At 37.6% G+C, this 19,598-nt stretch overlaps 1 protein-coding gene across 1 annotated transcript in view; it reads left to right on the forward strand.

The window, feature by feature from the left end:
- The window catches only part of LOC149172611 (serine carboxypeptidase 1-like), an 80,447-nt gene that overhangs the window by 1,652 nt on the left and 59,197 nt on the right, over positions 1-19,598 (forward strand). The window contains exons 4-7 of the mRNA XM_089426395.1: positions 122-244; positions 425-527; positions 631-668; positions 778-882. Coding sequence (XP_089282521.1) covers positions 122-244; positions 425-527; positions 631-668; positions 778-882 — 369 coding nt within the window. The remainder of the gene's footprint in view (positions 1-121; positions 245-424; positions 528-630; positions 669-777; positions 883-19,598) is intronic.

Below are 19,598 nucleotides of genomic sequence, written 5' to 3' on the forward strand. Positions count from 1 at the left end.
ACCTAAACCACTCTTTGAATGCTAAGAAGGATTCAACGAGATCAAGGAAATGGCTAAATTTTCTGGTCAATCGAATTACAAATCAAATTCTAACGATTACATCATTCTTTTATAATCCCAGGTGTCAAATATTATCTATCTGGATTCGCCATGTGGAGCTGGTTATTCATATTCTGAAAACGCGAGTGATTATATTACTGGCGATGTACAGACAGCTTCAGATACGCATCATTTTCTTTTGAAGGTCTTCATCTTTTCCTTGAAAATCAGTTATATTACTATTTTCAGATTCACCGGTATTCGAGTCTTTTTATTGAAGTATATTTCGTAATTCTGCAGACACCATGTAGTTTTGTACAAATGTAGATATCTTATTGCTGGTTCTACTCTGGAAAGAAAGCTCATTTCGTTTATGTTCAAGCAGTGGTTTCAAGAATATCAAGAGTTCATTTCAAATCAGTTCTACATTACGGGAGAATCATATGCAGGAGTCTATGTTCCAACTCTTGCGTCAGAAGTGGATAAGGGTACGGAAATATGATTTTGTTTCAAAAGACATTAGATACAGGTTTATAATAGATGAAACATTCACTCACTTTTTGGGCCTTCTACGATTATGTTAATTTACAGGAATTCAAGCCGGGATAAAACCTGTTTTGAATTTTAAGGTAAATTGGTTTGGATTATTTAGCATTGAAATTGCTGACAATCTTTTAGTCTATATATGTTCTATAAAAATTAGGCTAATTTGTCTTTTACTGGATGCTGAGTTTTCAGGGTTATGCAATAGGAAATGGGGTCACTCAAGAATCAAGATTTGATGACAATGCGCGTGTACCTTTTGCTCATGGAATGGGCCTTATATCGGAAGATCAATATCAAGTAATTTCTCAACTCATAAATTTTAAATTTCTTTTATAACTAACATTTTATTTTATTTTATTTTTATTTTTTTCCATAATATTAAAAATATTAAATCATTTAAACATTAGTCTTTAATTTTATATTTTTATAGATTATTTTGAATAATATTGTGTAAATTAGTGAATATTTTGTATTCCATACTTAGTGTAAGTTCTCTCTACCAATATCTAATTACATCAATCACAACCATTCAAAAGAATAAGAAAACCATTTTTATTTGTTATCTGTTGAAAGAAATTGAATTTCATAAATTGCCATTCACACAAATTGTTTAATGTAATTAATGTTAGATTCATTACTTGCATTGGAGCATGTTATTTGTTGTCCACCTAATGGTTCATCGTGCTCATCGTGGTGTTATGAACTGTAATGGCCTGAAATTGCCTGAAATTACCTAGCTAGAGAGTTTACATCGAGTGTATATAGAATTGGCTGTCCACTTTGTATTTCTTTCTCATCTTCTCATAAGTTATATGAGATAATGCATTTTCCTCTGCAATAGATTTATCTATGTTTCCAATCAAAGCTTTTTCTTTCTAGTATTAAACATCCTTACTAAAGATATACTTCTTGGATGGAATTATAGAGTCAATATGTATTAGACTTTTACTATATCAAATAAAGATACACTTCTCACTTCTGTCATCTAACTTATTTCTCAACTATTTATGCAAATGTACATAATAAACACACCAAAAAATTGTTACCACTCCAAGCTTTTTAAGGAACTCCATCTTTCTTTAATCAGTCTTATGTTAAGAATATAAAAAACACAAGTAACTCATTTTCCCCAATATTCCCTTGGTAGATGTTTTCTTGAAAATATAATTACTACTTGTCTCATTTGCGATCATTTTGATGTAAAAGACTTTATTCCTATTCTCTAGGAGTTGTTTAGATCTAGTCAATTCCTAGATTGGTGTGTGGTTGAGATATTATGTGACCAAGACAATTTTATTATCTCAAAACAACACTTCATGTATATACTTAATATTATTTGATCACTATAATTCAGTGTGCATTATTCAATTTTAAAATGGTATAAGAGCAAGTCTCCTATTTGTGTTGTTGACATCACTGTGAGGGCATCGATGTTGCCACTATTGTGAGGATGGTATTTGGTGTTGGAACTTATGCGTAGGCCAACTTTGCCGACTCGTTTGTTGTAAGTTACGTGCTCTCGAGAAGAGCAAATAGTGAGTGATTGGTGTGGCTATCGATTGTTGAGCCGACATGTGTGTTGCTCCATGCTATGGAGAAGAGCCTACACTGAGTCATTGGTGCGGCTACCGATTGGTGAGCCGACCTGTGCGCGGAGTAGACTGAGTGTTGGTACCAATGTTGGAAAACTAATCTCAACCACCGTGTTAATAAAATGACAACATGTACACGCGTTAATAAAATGACAACATGTATACTTGTGGTACACAAGTAAATCAAGCAACTAGACTTTGGAATTTGTTTGAAGATTGCGGATTTTGTTTGCAGGATGAAGGACCTGGGTTAAATGAAGTTTAGAATAAGAGTACATATCAGACCTTTTTGGAACACATACGATAATTAAAGCAATTAATGAAGAGCTGGGAAAAGTTATGTTCACACATTTATTCCGCAATTATTATTTACACTCTTTTAACATTTGCAAGTTCAGAAAATCACTTATTAAGTACAATCACCCCTAATATGTTTTAATATTTTGACTTTCTCATAAATTATCATGTTGAAATGTATTTTTAATATACATGTGAATAAGAATTAGTCGAGGGTGTGAGATCAAGAAGAGAAAATCGTAGAACAAATTTTGGTGGGTGCGTGAAAACAAACAATCACTGGTTTTATGGTATGTTACTCCATAACCCTTGGTGAAGTGTAAATAGTCGTAAGAACTTTAGCTTCAACCTGCATGTCAATGTATTTCATGGGTTAAGAATTATAATCCAAAATTTTATTTTGTTGCTCCAAATTTTTCCTGTATTTTAGTCTTTCTAGAGTGCATCAATTTTTTTGTGTTTTAAGCTCCTATCTCATTGTGATTTGATCTCAACTGTTGAGAGAAAGACTCATCTCCTATCCACACTTTAAAAAAAAAAAATTAGTGGGAGTTAAAAATTATTTTGAACGCACATCTTTTTGAAGCGTATTTACTAGCGGGGAGAGTTTTTTTTTTTACAGTCAGAAATGGCAGCATGAAGCAAAAGCTTAATCCTCAGATACCTCAGTTTAATGGGAAAAATTATGATTATTGGGCTATTACAATGAAGGCTCTATTTTCTTCCCAAGATATTTGGGATTTGGTAGAGAATGGTTTTCAAGAACTAGGAGACGCAACAAGATATAATGCTTTAACACAAGCAAAAATGAATTTGTTGAGGGACAATAGGAAGAAGGATGAAAAATACATCTTTTACATCTTTCAAGTAGTTCGTTAAAGTATTTTCCCAAGGATTGCAGCATCAAGAGAATCGAAGCAACCGTGGGACACCATTTTAGAGAGCCTACCAAGGCATGGAAAAAGTGAAGACAACAAAGCCATAAATGCTAAGGAGAGATTTCAAGACAATTTGTATGAAAGAGTCTGAGGATGTAGAATCATATTTTATACATGTAATTGTACTAGTTACTCAAATAAAGTCTCATGGCGAGACATTTGAGGAAAGGAGAATAATTGAGAAAGTTTTGAGTAGTCGGCCAGTAAGGTTTGATGTCGTTGTTGTGGCCATAGAAGAGACAAAGGACCTCTCACAATTTTCACTCGATGAGCTTCATGCATTATTGATTTCTCATGAACATAGACTTAATAGAGCAACAAACTCCTCAATGGAGCATGCCTTCAAGACACAAGTTTCATTTGGTCAGGGTAGATGTAGAGGAAGATCAAATGCTATATGAAGAGGGAGAAGCCCACATATACATGGAAGAGGCAACCCTTCAAACTCAAGTGGAAGGGGAAACAATCAAAATTAAATTCAAAGCCCAAGAAAAAATCAAGAACAAGGTCAGAGGAATGACAAATCTCACGTTCAATGTCATTATTGTAAGAAGTATGGTCATTATGCAAATGAATGTAGAAAGAAGCAACATGACATAACTAACAGACCAAGTGAAAATTTTAAAAAGGAAAAAAAGAAAAAAGATAGCACGCTTTTAGCTTGTAATGTAACACAAGAAAATCAAAGTGATATATGGTTTCTAGATCGAGTGTGCAACAACCACATGACATGGAACAAAGAAATTTTTTCCAATCTAGGTGAAAGTGTTAAATCTGAAGTGACATTACAAACTGACAACAAAGTCTTTGTGATGGGAAAAGGAAGAACCAATGTTCTAACGAGGAAGGGGGAGAATAAGTATATTTCAGATGCTTATTTTGTCCTTGGTTTGAAGGATAACATCATAAGCATTGGACAACTCATGCAAAAAGGCTACAATGTCTATTTTTTAAATGATGAGTGCACACTTTTGGATAAGTCTCCAAGTAGACAACTAATTTCAAAAGTTTAGATGATGAGCAATATAATGTTTCCCTTAAACATAAAATCAGAAACGAAGGAAGAAAGTGCTCAAGCACAACTACCAATAAATTCACAAAAGGAGGAAAGAAAAGTTGCAACTATCACACAAGTAAACTTTCAGGTAGAGGTTAAATATGAAAATTGGTTATGACATTTGAGATTTGGTCATCTCAACTTTGGAGTTTTGAATTTCCTACATAGGAGATGCATGGTGAGAGGATTGTGACTCGTAGAAAAACCACACATAATATGTGAAGGGTGCATCTTGGGAAAACAACATACAAAGACATTTCCAGCAGGAAATTCAATAAGGGCAAAAGAACCCTTTGAGATTTTCCATTTATAGTTATGTGAACCAATGCAGACACCATCAATTGGGGGTAAGTATTATTTCTTGACTTTCATAAATGATTATAGAAGGAAGACATGGGTCTACTTCCTAAAAAACAAAAGTGAAGTGTTCGAGCGCTTCCTTCAGTACAAAGATCTAGTTGAGAAGCAAAGTGGACACTACATAAAAGTCTTGAGGACTGGAAAAGGTGGCGAATACATATCAAATGATTTATTTCAATTTTGTAGGGAGAATGGAATTGACAAGAAATTTATGACAAGGCATACACCTCAGCAAAATGGTGTCGCAGAAAGGAAGAATAGGACTATTATGAAAATGAAAAAATGTATGTTGAAGGAAAATCATTTGAAAAATTATTATTGGGTTGAATGTCTTGTGCAACATATATCATTAATAGGTATCCAACCAAAGGGGTCAAGAATGTGGTCCCTAAAGGGGCATGGAGTGGAAGAAAGCATATTTTCACTCACATGAGTGTTTGGATGTGTGGCGTATGCACATGTCCCGAATGAGTTGAGGAAGAAGATGGACAAGAAGGGGGAGAACTGCCTATTTTTTGGATATAGTGATGAATCCAAGGCATACAAGCCCTACAATCCGTCAACCAAGAAGGTCATAATCAATAGAGATGTGCAATTCATAGAAGAGGAAGCATGGGTTGGAAGTTTAGAGATGTCAACCAATGTGACAACATGTATACCACAAGAAGACAAATACGAATTAACATCAACAAGTAATTCATCAATGGCGACTCCTACTCCTGTTCAAGCTCAAAAAAGCAACCAAAAAGTGCATTTTCAACACATAATAGGAAAGCATCGCACAATCAAGAAAGTGCCTCTCCGAGCACACCATAAAGACCCACAATGTCATCTACTTCAAGTACAACATCAAATGATATGTCAAGCCCATCTTCCACAAGTATAAGAGGACAAAGATTCATAAATTTAAGTGAAATTTATGAGAAAGATGAACTTGATAGTAGCGTTGGTCTAAATTCCTTATTTGCATTGTTTTGTCGTGTAGATGAACCAATCCATTTTGAGGATGCATTAAGAGAAGACAATGGCTTGTGAGAATAGATGAAGAAATAGAAGCGATAGAAAATAATGATACATGGGAGTTAATGGACCTTCTGCAAGGAAAATATGTCATTGGAGTGAAGTGGGTCTATAAGACCAAGAACAATGATGAAGGAATGATTGTAAGGGATAAAACAATGCTAGTTTTCAAAGGATACAAGCAACAACATGGAAGGTATTAAGAATGGAGACAATGCATATACTGGTGTCGATTTTCATGCAACATAAATGGAGACAATGCGTATACTGGTGTCGATTTTCATGCAACATAAACGGAAAGTGTATCAAATGGATGTAAAATCAACATCCTTGAATGGGCTGCTCAAAGAGAAAGTATATGTTGTGCAACCACCAGGTTATGAGGTAAAAAGCCAAGACAATCTATATAGGTTGAGAAAATCTCTTTATGGGCTGAAGCAAGCATCACATGCATGGTATATCATGATAGGTGCTTACTTATTGGACAATTTCTTCGAAAAATGTGATGGTGAGCCTACTCTCTACACCAAAGAGAGTGATCGTATGCTTCTTATTGTTGTCCTATATGTAGATGATTTGTTTTTTACAAGAAATTATGATTTCCTCATCTTTGATTTCAAGGATGTTGTGGAAAGTGAGTGTGAAATAACTAACTTGGGGCTGTTAAGGTATTTCTTGGGAACATAAGTGAATAAAATAGAAAATGGTATTTTTATCTATCAAGTAAAATATGTAGTAGACATTTTGGAGATGTTTAATATGCATAAGAACAAGCTCGCACCAACTCCAACTGACATGGGGTTGAGGTTGAACAAAGAATATTGCAAAAACAATGTCAATCTGACATTATACAAAAGTATGGTGGGAAGTTTGATGTATTTGACAACAACTAGGCCTAATATAATGTATCTAATGAGTTTGGTGTTAAGGTTCATTGAGACATCCAAGGAGACACATTGGAAAGTAGCTAAAAGGATTATAACGTATGTCAATGGGACAAAACATTATGGTATTTTGTACACCAAAATAAATGATTCTTGGATGGCTGGTTACACTGACAGTGGCTAGGCATGAAATGTCGATGATAGAAAGAGAATGTGAGGATATGTTTTTCATTTGAGTTCAGGTTCCATTTCATCAGCCTCCAAGAAGCAACGAATAGTATCATTGTCAATAGAAGAACTTGAATATGTCTCCAAAACAACGACAAGATGTCAAGCACTATGGATGAAAAGAATGTTGAGGGATTTATGCCACGACCAAGAGGGAACAAAAACTATTTTCTACGACAATAATTCTACAATTGCATTATCAAATAATTATGTTTTTCACAAGAGGACCAAGGATATTGATGCTAAATATCATTTTATTAGAGACTTGATTAACAATGGTGAAATTGTGTTACAACACTCCACATCACGGGAACAATTTCATGACATTTTCTCAAATGCATTGGCACGGGAAAATTTGGTTTATCTGAGAGACTATTTCGGAATCCTCAATGGCAAAATTTGTGATTAGCAGGGAGCATTGGAAAATTTATCTCAAACACCATGTTAAATATACTGACAACAACCATACTTGTCGTGCACAAGTAGATCAAGCAAGTAGACTTTGTTTGTAGGTTGCAAATTTTATTTGCAGCCTGAAAGACACGGGTTACATGAATTTCTGAGCAAGAGTACACATCATACCATTCCTCAACACATCATATAATTAAATAACTTAATGAAGGGTTGGTGGAATGGTATGTTCAAACATTCATTCCGAAACTATTACTTACACTCCGCAACATCTGCAAGTTCAAAAAATCATCTATTTTGTACAACTTCTCATACTATGTCTTAATACTTTGAATTTAACATAAATTATTTTTGTTAAAATGTATTTTTGAATATACATGTGAATAAGTCTTTAGTTTAGTCGATGGTGTGACGTCAAGAGGAGAAAATCATGGAGCAAATTTTCGTGTGTGTGTGAAAAAAAACAGTTACTCAGTTTTATAGTATGTTACTCCACAACCCTTTGTGAAGTGTAAACCACCATAAGAACTTTTGTTTACTTGGTGAAGGAGCCGCACCCTCCATGTGAATGTATTTCATGCATTAAGCATTATTTTCCAAATATTTATTTTGTTTCTACAAATTTTTACTCACTTTTACTCTTTTCTACTGTGTGTCAATTTTTTGTGTTTTAAGCATCTTTCTAGTTATGATTTGATGTCCGCAAATAAAGTGTTGAGGGAATACTTCTATCCTCCACTCCTACAAATCTGACACATGGTATTAGAGTAGGTGAAACTCTGTGTGAGTGTTGCCTCACCGTTTCCTGTGTTCAACCTTTGTTTAGCAAGTGTGGAGATCTGTTGGCGTCGTTGAAGATCCAACACCTATTTGCAATCTGGACCCGGTGAATGAGTTGAGTCTTGGTGAACTGAAGTCTTGGTGAATGCAAGTAAAATATGAACTAGAGCTGATGTTGTGTTAGTAGTCATTATTGATTACTATGAGAGAGCCGAGACCATTCCATATCTGAGAGCCTTCTAAGTGTGTGGAATCTTATCCTTAGATGTGTGTGTTCTAGCATTTCATCAAGTTCCCATAAGGTGGCATTTTCATGACCTATTTTCTAGTAGATAAAGTGTGAAGGCTTAAGTGTGAGCGAGTGCATATCCCCAAGACAATGTTGTGAAAATAGAATTGCAACTGAGCAGATCTGTTGATGAAGTTTTGTTTGAGCATAGGCTGAGGAGATCCATTGTTCTATTTTGACAGCCAGCATGAGTGAGCCACTCCTACATCCTTTCTACACTCAATAGCCAGTGTCAGTGAGCCACTCCTGCAACCTCTATACTCTGTTTCACAGCATCAAAGCTTTGAGGTAAGGATTAATCTTGTTTTGAACCATAGATTGGGCCATGCTAAGAGTAGCCTCGTGCTGCGAAATTGTGGAATAGATTTGTGACAGTGCTATGGGGATTTTATTCTTGGAGAGTCCCTCGATGATCAAGAATCCGTAGTGGCTGTTTGAGCTCGTTTATTGTAATGTTGAAAGTAATTTGTTCATAGTGACGACATAAGGAAATGTTATGCTGGTGGTGATTAAAGTAAAAGTATATCAAGTCGAGGGGGTGATTGCTATGATTGGTCACTCTTGTGTGCGTCCAGGGATTTTGTTACAGTGAAACTGGCCTATCATAGATTGAGTGCATGGAGACTATTAATGCCTTAGGATTCCCTAGAAAATCGAGTGTCTCTAGTGGGTGATCAAGAGTGGTTTCTTTCCTAGAATTTATTTCCACATGAGAGAGTCGTTTCTATGTGTTTTGATGGTAGACAAGGCTGCTTGGAGAATGTGTTGAGGAACATGCTGTGGAGAGTCATTTGTATGTGACATAGGCGATGAAACAGAGGGGCCTCAGGTGGATATTGAGCTCGAGTTAGATATTGGATATTGAGGTTAATTCACACACTAGTGTTGCCGAAAAGCTGGGACCTGTTGAATGCTTTGACTGTGAGAGAGTAGATTTGCCTTTTGTATGTTGCATGCTCTAGAAAAGAGAGAATAGTGAGTTATTGGTGCGGCTATCAATTGCTGAGCTGACTTATGAATTGCTGCATGCTCCGGAGAAGATCATACAGAGATTGTTTGGTGTAGTTGTCGATTGGTGAGATGACCTATGTGTGGAGCAGACAGAGTGTGGGAAACGTTGTCAGAAAATTAATCTCAACCACCAAGTTAAATAAATTGACAACAGGCATACTTGTGGTACACAAGTAAATCAAGCAAGTAGACTTTGTTTGCAGGTTGTGGATTTTCTTTGCAAGATGAAGGACACGGGTTAAATGAAGTTTTGAGTAGTACACATCAGACCATTCCACCACACATAAGATAATGAAAGCACTTAATGAAGTGTTGGTGAAAAATTATGGTCAAACATTTATTCCGCAACTATTACTTACACTCTGCAAAATCGGCAAGTTCAAAATATCATTTATTCTATACAATCACCCACAATATGTCTTAATACTTTTACTTTCTCATAAATTATTCTCTTGAAATGTATCTTTTACTATACATGTGAAGAATTCTTTAGTTTAGTCGAGGATGTGAGGTCAAGAGGAGAAATCATAGAGAGAATTTTGATGAGTGTGTGAAAACAAACAATTATTGGTTTTACAATATGTTACTTCACAACCCTTGGTGAAATATAAATTGCCATAAGAACATTTATTTACTTGGTGAAGGAGCCACAACCTCCATGTTGTAGTGTCTTCTTCTCAATGTTGTACGAAAAGAACCCACTTAAGATTGTGGATGACAAATAATTTCAACAATAGAAATGGCTGCTAAATTGTAGACCTGTAGCAACTAATGGAAGAAAAGCTTGCCAAAGTCTAGACCTATTCCACAATCATAGTCAAACAACAAAAAGAAAGAGTAAGAACTCCAATCATCTAATGGAAACCAGATATTCAAAGAATAATTTTTATTATAACACTTGTGAAGAGAATAGATAAATGTTACTAGTCCCCCTCCATGGGATGGGTTCTTGGCTATCCTCAAACGAATTCAACTTGTGTAGAGTCTCTCTCCTCTATAATGTGTAAACCCAACAAAATTATGGTGTGCGACAATGAAAATGATCTGAGTTACAAAAGTGAGTGCAACAATGAAAATAATCAAAAGTGAATAATGAATGGAAAACCCTTTTATTTATAACAAAATTGCTGGAAATACTGAGAGGGGGGGTGAATCAGTATTTCTTTTTTTACCCGTTAAACAATTTATATTCAGAGCACAATAGGAACAACAATAATAAACGCTTTTATTAATATAATCTATGCAGTAAAATAGATACAATATATAAGTGGTTGCAATTAGCTGCCAAGCTCCAACTCGAACTTTGGTGAGGCTCCAACCTCCAGAGCGCAAACTCTGTTTCGCCAAGACACCAATCTTGGACTTAGAAGCACCAAATCCCAAGGACTTCAATCCTTTCTACTTCTGAGGCATCAAAACCAAGGACTACAATCCTCCTTACTTCTGAGGCACTAGCCCCAATGACTTCTATCCTTCTTGCTTCTGAGGCACCAACCCCAAGGACTCTAATCCTACTTACTTCTAAGGCACCAGCCTCAAGGGTTCTAACCCAATCTTGTCAAGGTTTATTTGATAGTAATGTTCTACTCTAAAAACTCTTCTCTGTTGAGTTATGTATGTTTATAGCTTCACTGTAGTCTCCAGGCTACAACATTAATGACAACCAGTTTTCTTATGAAGTAGTCTTCACAACTATGCACACTACCCACACATAGTCTCCAATAGCCTTCATGCCCTTTGATAATGTATTCACAGAACTTTAGTCAGTCTACTGTTAACTGCCCTAAGCTCTACAAAAAGAACAACTTCCTATTCAAGCTTATGTTCTCTGCTAGCTACTTCTCCCCTTCGAATGTTTGTTGTCCTGTTGGCCCTTCGGCCCTCTTTCCATTCTACTAGATCCTCTCACTGCCTGTGTCTCCTCCAGCTTATTTTCCACAACGTTCAATAGACTTCAACAACATTCAACAACTCATTGTTCTCTCCTTTTTCTCATATTATCTGTTCGACATGCCTTTGTCTATTAGTTTCCTTTTGTCACTGGATTTTTGGTTTCCTCAACGCTCTCTTATCCTCTCAGTTTCCTCGTCAGTTGTTGTCATTTCCTCTACGGTTGTATGCTGCTTCGGCTTCCCAGCTTTCGATTTCCTCTGTCTATCCGAGTTTTCCAATATTCACTGGACACATTCAGGAGGAAGAGGGGCTGTATACACAAGGAATACCTATTACAAGTTAAAGACTATAACAATGCTCCTTTTATCCATAATTATTTGACATACATAGGGCTTTACAGCGTAACAGACATGCCACGTCCTATTGTAATCGCCATCGGCTTGATTCTAGTCTTTTGAGCTATCGAGAGCATTACTTAATGTATCTCTGTCTCCAAACCCTGCTCAAGAAATATATACAAATACATGGGAATTATGATCGAACAAAGGCAAAAAGATAAAGGGCAGACTTCAAAAAATATTAACCCACAACTATTCCTATATCGGAGCCATACTAAAATTGCAATCAGCACATGTATATGTATTGCAATCAGGGGTTTCCCTTGGCAGAGGTCCGATGTGATATCGTTGTTCGCTATCGACAATCCACAATAGTTACTTCAATATATTTATATCCCGCTCCGATATGCCGATGCGATACAAATCGGCGATCGCAAGTCGTAAGGGTTTGGGCCGCTCCACTTAAGCGATGCGATAACACTATCAGACCTGATAGTACTCAACACTCCCTTTCATAAACATTCAAATCAACCCTTTTGAATCCACTAAGTTTTTTAGTGTGATTCCCTTTGGAAATGACTCTCGGTGATGCGACGAGGACATACACACTGGGCCGATGTGATTGGGGTCTACTGACCCGATGGCAATAAAACTCTACTCTATAACTGCTTGAGGTTCGAATACTTTATTAAATGTGTTTCAACCCAATACCTAGCATATTTTTGGTATTTTCTCTGCAGAACTAGAATGAAAGATTGTGCTCACCAATCAATCCTTTTATGTTCCTCCGCTTATGCACCTTACTCTTGCCATATGTGATAGATCTACTCCTCCAATAGTCCTTCCTTTGGCATTGTTGCTCTAATAGTTGTTAATGCATATATAGATGGGTTTTGCCTCCTACAGCTCCCGATTGTGTAATCTGCTTCCTCTGATGGCTCTATTTTGGCATATATATATATGGCTCTTTTGTTCGCTCTGTTTGCTCCATTTTCTCCTCTTCTTTGGCATATATATGACATATATATATGCTCTATTTTGCTTGCTTTGTTTACTCCTATAGCTCCGCTAACTTTGTTTTGGTATATATATTATATATATTTATATATATGTGGCCTCTCCTATAGCTCCTCTTGCTCCAATGTGGCTCCTCTGGCTTGGCAGTTTCTTTCAAAGACCTCCTTGCATATATGAATACCTCTCTTGCTCTAATATCCTATGATATGCTTTTGATCTGCCTCCTTTGGTAGCTCCTCTTGCTTATGGCTTGGCTATCGTGATGGCCTTGCTCCTATCTCTTCATGGATATGCTTCTTGCTCATATGGCTTCATATCGTCATCTAGTATCTAGAATGTTGCCATATTGACATCAATGGAAACCTAGGTCAATAGAAATATTGAATTATCCTCTAATAACGAGCAATAATAAAATATTATTGATCCCATTCTTGGAATAACCACTTGGAATATTTAATTATATTTGTTTAGGAGGGAAAATTCATTTAAACTTTTATTTAGAAATAATAAATAAATAAATGATTTATTTATTATCTCAAGGAATTAGTTAAGGAATAATAAACAAATATTGATTCATTTAGTTATTCCTGAGGGATTTAGTCAAATTTAGCAAAGACCAATAATTAATTAATGATTAATTAGTTATTCTTAGAGAAAAATAAGACAAATGGTGATTTATCTGTTTATTTTTCATGATTGGGTGAAATTTGACAAGGAATAATAATAAAACAATGGTTTAATTAATTATTCCTAGAAGAAAATCAAATAAATAATGATTTATTTAATTATTCTTCATGGGTTTGACTATAAATTACTTGAAAAGGGTGGTTTATTGAGTAATTTCTCAAAGTGAAAGCAATTTTACTATGGTAAAATTGGTTTTACATTGTGTACTCCGATTGATCTAGTAAATTAGGCTAAATGATCAATTTTTTGGTGATAACAGATTGCCCCCCAATGTATGAGCATTAGGAGAAAAATGGATGAGTGAAGTACATTGTAAAGAGACAATCACTAGACAACACAAGGGAGTCAGAGAGAGAGAGATAGAGAGAGACCAATGAAGTTGAATTTGAAAGAGGATAGGGGCAGAGGGGGTGAGACTAATGAAAGTATCCTTTTATGTTGTGGTACTAGACCTCACTAAGGTAGGGGAGGCATACCCATACCTGCTGAGGTAACTTAGTACAAAAATAATGGTTCAACCAGAAATATAAAACTGAGCAATGAAATACATACTAAATGGTACATGACATGCTGGTATAATATAGCCAGAAAATAATACAATGTGTCTGATATACATAATATACCTTGTAAACATGAGCCAAGAATGAATAGAATAATATCTTAGTACATGAGATACAAATCCCCTTCCCTCAAAAAATGGGTGGGAGGGATGGTAGAAAAACCAGAGAAGCCTTGCTAAACAAGGAAGGGCTCTACAAAACTGAACGGATCATCTGGAGGAGATGTGCATGCTATGAACACTGCGATCGGTGGGAACCAACCCATCGAGTATGCATAACTACATCTAAGGTTGTATCATAGTAGGTATGCATATGGGCATGTGGGGGGCTACTTGAAGGGTCGTCCCCTCATGAGGTCTGAGACATCTCACACACACCCGAGAATCACTGGTACAAAATGCTGCATCACTAGACCATTAAGTGTATGAATCATGAACATGAAACAACCATGTCAAAGGGAAATAATGAGTCCCTCTGCTCAACCTGAGGCATTGAACAGCAATGGAAGCTGGAAACAAGATACACTACCCTCTAAGTCGTTCTTTTGGAATAAATGAGTTGATGTCAACAGAATAGGGCCTGCGATAGATGAGGCAACAAGGATCCTCAACTAAGGCATGAGGGAAAATAGTAATGTGGCTGATGGACTGACACTGGGGATAGTTGGGAAAAATGGGATTGAGGGACAAACAGATGGTTTCCCTTATCATAGCATAAAGTGCATGGCTGACCTAGCAACAATTGACTCGATTTTAGAGGGGATGGGAATAGTACGAATGGAGGTCAAAATGGGCAACACGGGATGAAGGGTATGAAAATATGGATGGTATACAGTCACATGATATAATGGGACATGAAATATACTGCATGAATGCAAGCGTGACTCATCACGGATGTTATAAACAAGGGTGACTCAATAACGTTTCCATAAAGACTAAGCCCGGTGGGGACCATCAAAACATGATTAAATGATGGTTACTCATGACGAAAGTTGACATATGGTACGACAAGTATTAAGAGGAGGTGTACCTCGAAGTAAAAGTGTCACTTTATGATGAAATTTGATTTTGAGAGGTGACAAGGTGACCTTTCTTGGAGAAAAGGCTTCCTCGTGAAGTGTCAAATCATCAAAAATTGTGGAAGACCCATTATAGATCTCAGTGAGGGCTTTTCAATGGTTCTCATGGTTGATTAAATGGAGGTACGGTCATAGAAGATAAACAAACCATCGAAATCAAGATCTATGACTTTCAGGCAAGTGGCCTTACTTGTCTAGAGATGGCCTTAATGCTTCTTGGGATGATGGTTCCCAATGAAGAACTAAGGGAAGATGAAAACGAGAATGAACTACTAGAGAAGGTCTAGAATCATCCTCACCCACAAAGTCAAACATGGGGACTATGTGGACTTAAAGTAGAATATTTGAAAGTATGGTATCAAACGTCTATGGTAGCGATGTGCATATGGCTCGCTGGAGAGGCCGAAAGGACAAACTATCCAAGGAATGGGAGGATAATCGACCATACCTAGATTTAATGGGATCTATGCCATGACTTAATTGACAAGATGGCTAGGGGAAAACCATCATGCCCCGAAGCATGGGATACTAATTTGGTATGCAAAGGTGGGAATGGCACCCCCGTAGCAGGAGGACCTTGTGGTGTGCCATTATGTTCCGAGTGCTCAAAAAAGGTATTCAAGCATCCTGAACTAGCTTGGCACAAAATCCTCCAAAGATTGATAATGAGATGTAGGGGTCTATGTGCCCCCTAGTATGCTATGGGCATACTGGATGTATTTAGAGATATGGGCTTCGAACACTTATATGATACATAATCTGATTATGCATATTTATATGATGATGATGGTTCGCCATTTTGTGGTATACATATGATAAATGCCAATCTAGAATTTTATTGGCAATGGTATCTACATAGTGATTTTAGGCTGTAGGCACATGACTAAAAGTAATGGTTTGAAATTCACGTACCAATAGCTTCACTCATAGATATTTTATAAATCAGACTTGGTTATGCACATGATACACACCATTCAATTACATGACAAGTAGCAAGGCAAATAAATGGACATGAATATGAAGCATGTGATGAGTGAGGGCATTGACTAACAAACCTATCACTGCATCATATTTGGCCTAATTCTTCATGGCAGATCCAATGCACATGCTATTCGAAAGAACCAACATATACAAGGGGGTAAAAATGGTCGAAGCTGCCAAGGCTAGATTCTGGGAGAAGCGACTCGCATCGTTGGCATAACCGGTATATGGTGTGGATGATGGATCCATTTGAAAGGTGCAAAAGACAACGTATGAGATGATGTAATGTACCTGACTTCATGGTAGAAATAAAGGCATGCAAATCAAAGAGATGTGCTATGAGCAAAAGTTCTCGAGGTAGAGCACATGGGGAGAATTAGGAAGGAAATGGCCTTCAAAATCCTCTGAAGAAATACCCCCTTACTTAAGTGTAGGGATAGTCAGGGGTAGACATAGCTTCCATGGTGTCCTCATTGGGCTGGGAGATGGGAGGACAGGAGGAAGACTTACTATATGACACAGTGGCATTACCTGATGCGTCAACCTGAGAAATAAGGTTCACATATGCATCGTCTAGAATGGTCGATGATGGGCTAGTATATGGAGGATCTACAGATGTTGAGACTTGGGATCTCGTCGAAAGAGGTTTAATAGAAACACACAAAACAACCTCAAAAAGGTTTGTTGGCGAGGAACTCAAGGATGACGAGAGCTAAAGAATGGGGCCTCTGGTGTCTGTCATCTTGAAATCGGGGGGAGGGATCACAATACTAGGGCTAGAGTTTCCCTATCTTGGTTGACTGGTGGTACCAGAATCAATAGGTAGAGGAGTAGAGGCTCCACTATGAGTGGCCTCGTATTCACGAATCGCCCTAAGGAAATCACGAAATTCATCGAGATAAGGGAAACAATAGGAATAATGACCATGAAGATCACATAGGACACACGGGTGGTTTGTGCGAATGGTTTTCAGTTTCTTGGGGGGGAATGATAAATTAATATGGACTTCCAGAATATTTGACTCAAGGAACGCTTCATGAACCAAAGGTTGAAGTTGAGGAAGTTCGGGACAATTGTTGGTGGCGTGCCCAACAACTTGACACAGAGTGCACGAGGGTGTCGCCTTTGGGGCCTTGGGGGCTGGAGGAGTTTGGGAAGCCTTGTCCTTCGAATCTTTCCTTTTGGATTTTTCCCCTGACTAGATGCTTTCGCAACAGAATTTGGTTCCTGTTGAGGTTGTAATGGCATTGAAGCATCAGCAGGGGTCATGGGGACCGGTTGAACTAGGGTCAAAGCACGATATGATCCTTGCTGACCATGAATAATGTTTACAAAGGGGTCATTATACCATAGTAGGATCCCCATTGTCATATTAGGAAGGACCAGTGAAGCCATGATAGGTACAGAAAAAATTCTCAGAGTGGGGAATAAGAAAGTTATCTAGTTGCAAAATAATGTCTCGACGGAAGAGATCCTAGATGGTTGAGACCTGGAGGAATGGTTCCTAGTGGGAACATATGAGAGGCACCCACAAATGGAGGAGGTCCTAGCAGAGTGGGTCGAGAGGGTTCAACTCGAAGGGAAACAATAGGATGCTAAGGAGTTCGCTATTGATCAAATGTACTAGACTACTTAAGGGCAACTTGTGATGCTTGTAACATAAAACCACTGATTGAAGTAGGTCTAGAAATGGGAGGGGGAGGACTAGGGAAGGCACCCAAAAATGAGGAATCCTTATAGACTCCGAGTGACACACTGGTGTAAGGATTTGAAGACTGGTTGTCAGACATCGATGAGATAATGGACTCGGGGGAGGTCACCAATGCCACCTCGTAGTAAGTCAACTGATCAATTGTAATGATCTTCCCTTCATGGGGGAAGCAAACTTTTTAGAACACTGCAGGTGTGACAATTGACATGGCATATGTGTAACTATGACCTAACAAAATGTTGTAATCCAGGGGGGCATTAATGACTTTGACATCAACATGGATAAACTTGCCCACAAGGGTCACTCGACAATTGAGGTATATGCCAAGGGGTTGGGAGGGGTGTGTTAGAAAATTTTATATTACAAAGCAATGGAACACATAAAATGTTGCAGAAATATAAACATAGAAAACACATCAAACAAGAGAGACATAGATATACGTGGTTCACCCAGTTTGGGCTACGTCCACAGAGAAATAGCTAGTCCTTCCTTTTATATCATCCAACAAACTAAAGAGATACAACCTACAACAGATCCACTATAATTCCCTCTTCGCTCTCAATCTCCTCTCTCTTCCTCACTGAAAATACAGATATACATAGACGTAATACAATTCCCTCATATATAGCGATGGGTTTCCTTCTAGGGAAAAAAACCTTAAATTAAACATAACTTCTACCGTCAGATCACAACCTAATGAATGACCCAGATTGACTATGAAATTACAACATTTTACAAGGCAATTTTACATCTATTTTTAGCTTTGGGGGTTGTTATAGACATTTTTGTGCCTCGCATCATGGAGCATGGAATGTCAATAATTACAGGGATCCTCAGTCCCTAAACATGTTGTTCTTACCCCTAAAAGAACAAGGTCATCAAACAACAACACTTCCAATCAGTTCTCCACCTGAAAACACTTCAAAACAGGCTAATTTTGGATCATGTCAGCTGCTCCACTGAGCATCTGCGCTGGAATGCAACTGCTCCTCTTTGTACCTGCGCTAGAAGTCAAATCTAATGAAGGCTACCTGCGCTGGGCGAGATTGGCCAAGTGGCACAGTCATTCTGCAAGGTGTCAACTGCCCAGGAAGCTTCCAAACTGACACTTGGTTCATGAGATTCGCCCTGTGATGAGTAAGAGGTACTTGATCACCATGTGTAAGCAAGGATCTCCAAGTGGACTCAAGAACTGAAGATTAACTGAAGAGGGAGAGGACACTAGTCAGCTCTATGCCAGCCTCAAGCTGACTCATCCTTTCTTCTTCTCTCCTATATATAGAGCTCTTCTATGAGGTCTAAGGAGGCTGGAATTTTGTGTAAAGCAAGGAGGTGCTGTTGGATTACAGTTAGAGCTATTGGGTGATTGTTTTACTAGAGTTGAAGAGGAGAGTTCTTGCTGCTGGGGAGGTGCTGCTGGATTGGAGCCATCATTGGTTGTAACCTTCTCAGAACCCTGTTACTTCTATCAATAATGTTTTGCATGTTCTCCTATATACTTGTATTGCATTGATGTATTGTATTTACATGTATATTTGATTCACTCTAATCCATGCATTAGTTATGAGTACATGTATCTTGTAGTTTCCTCTCTTGTTTTGTGCAGGATCTTGTGTGTAGCTGGACCGGCAAAGAGAACAAGGAGCTGGGAACAGGAGACAAAGAGAGAGGATCAAGATCGACTAAGCGAAGGATACCAGGTTGGTTGATCATTTCTTACCTCTCTCTGTACTTTCATAAAGGAAAACATCAAAGCTTTACTTTTAGTTGTTGCTAAAGACTGTCACCTTTAGAGTAGGGATAGGGTCATCCGCATCGGATACTTTTCCCCACAACAAACTGGCGACTCCACTGGGGAGCCTAGTATCTTGTTGGTGTTTG

This window comes from Pinus tabuliformis, chromosome 4_2 (assembly GCF_031772625.1).
Source record: "Pinus tabuliformis cultivar Carrire ecotype Pingquan chromosome 4_2, CPIR1, whole genome shotgun sequence".
Lineage (NCBI taxonomy): Eukaryota > Viridiplantae > Streptophyta > Pinopsida > Pinales > Pinaceae > Pinus > Pinus tabuliformis.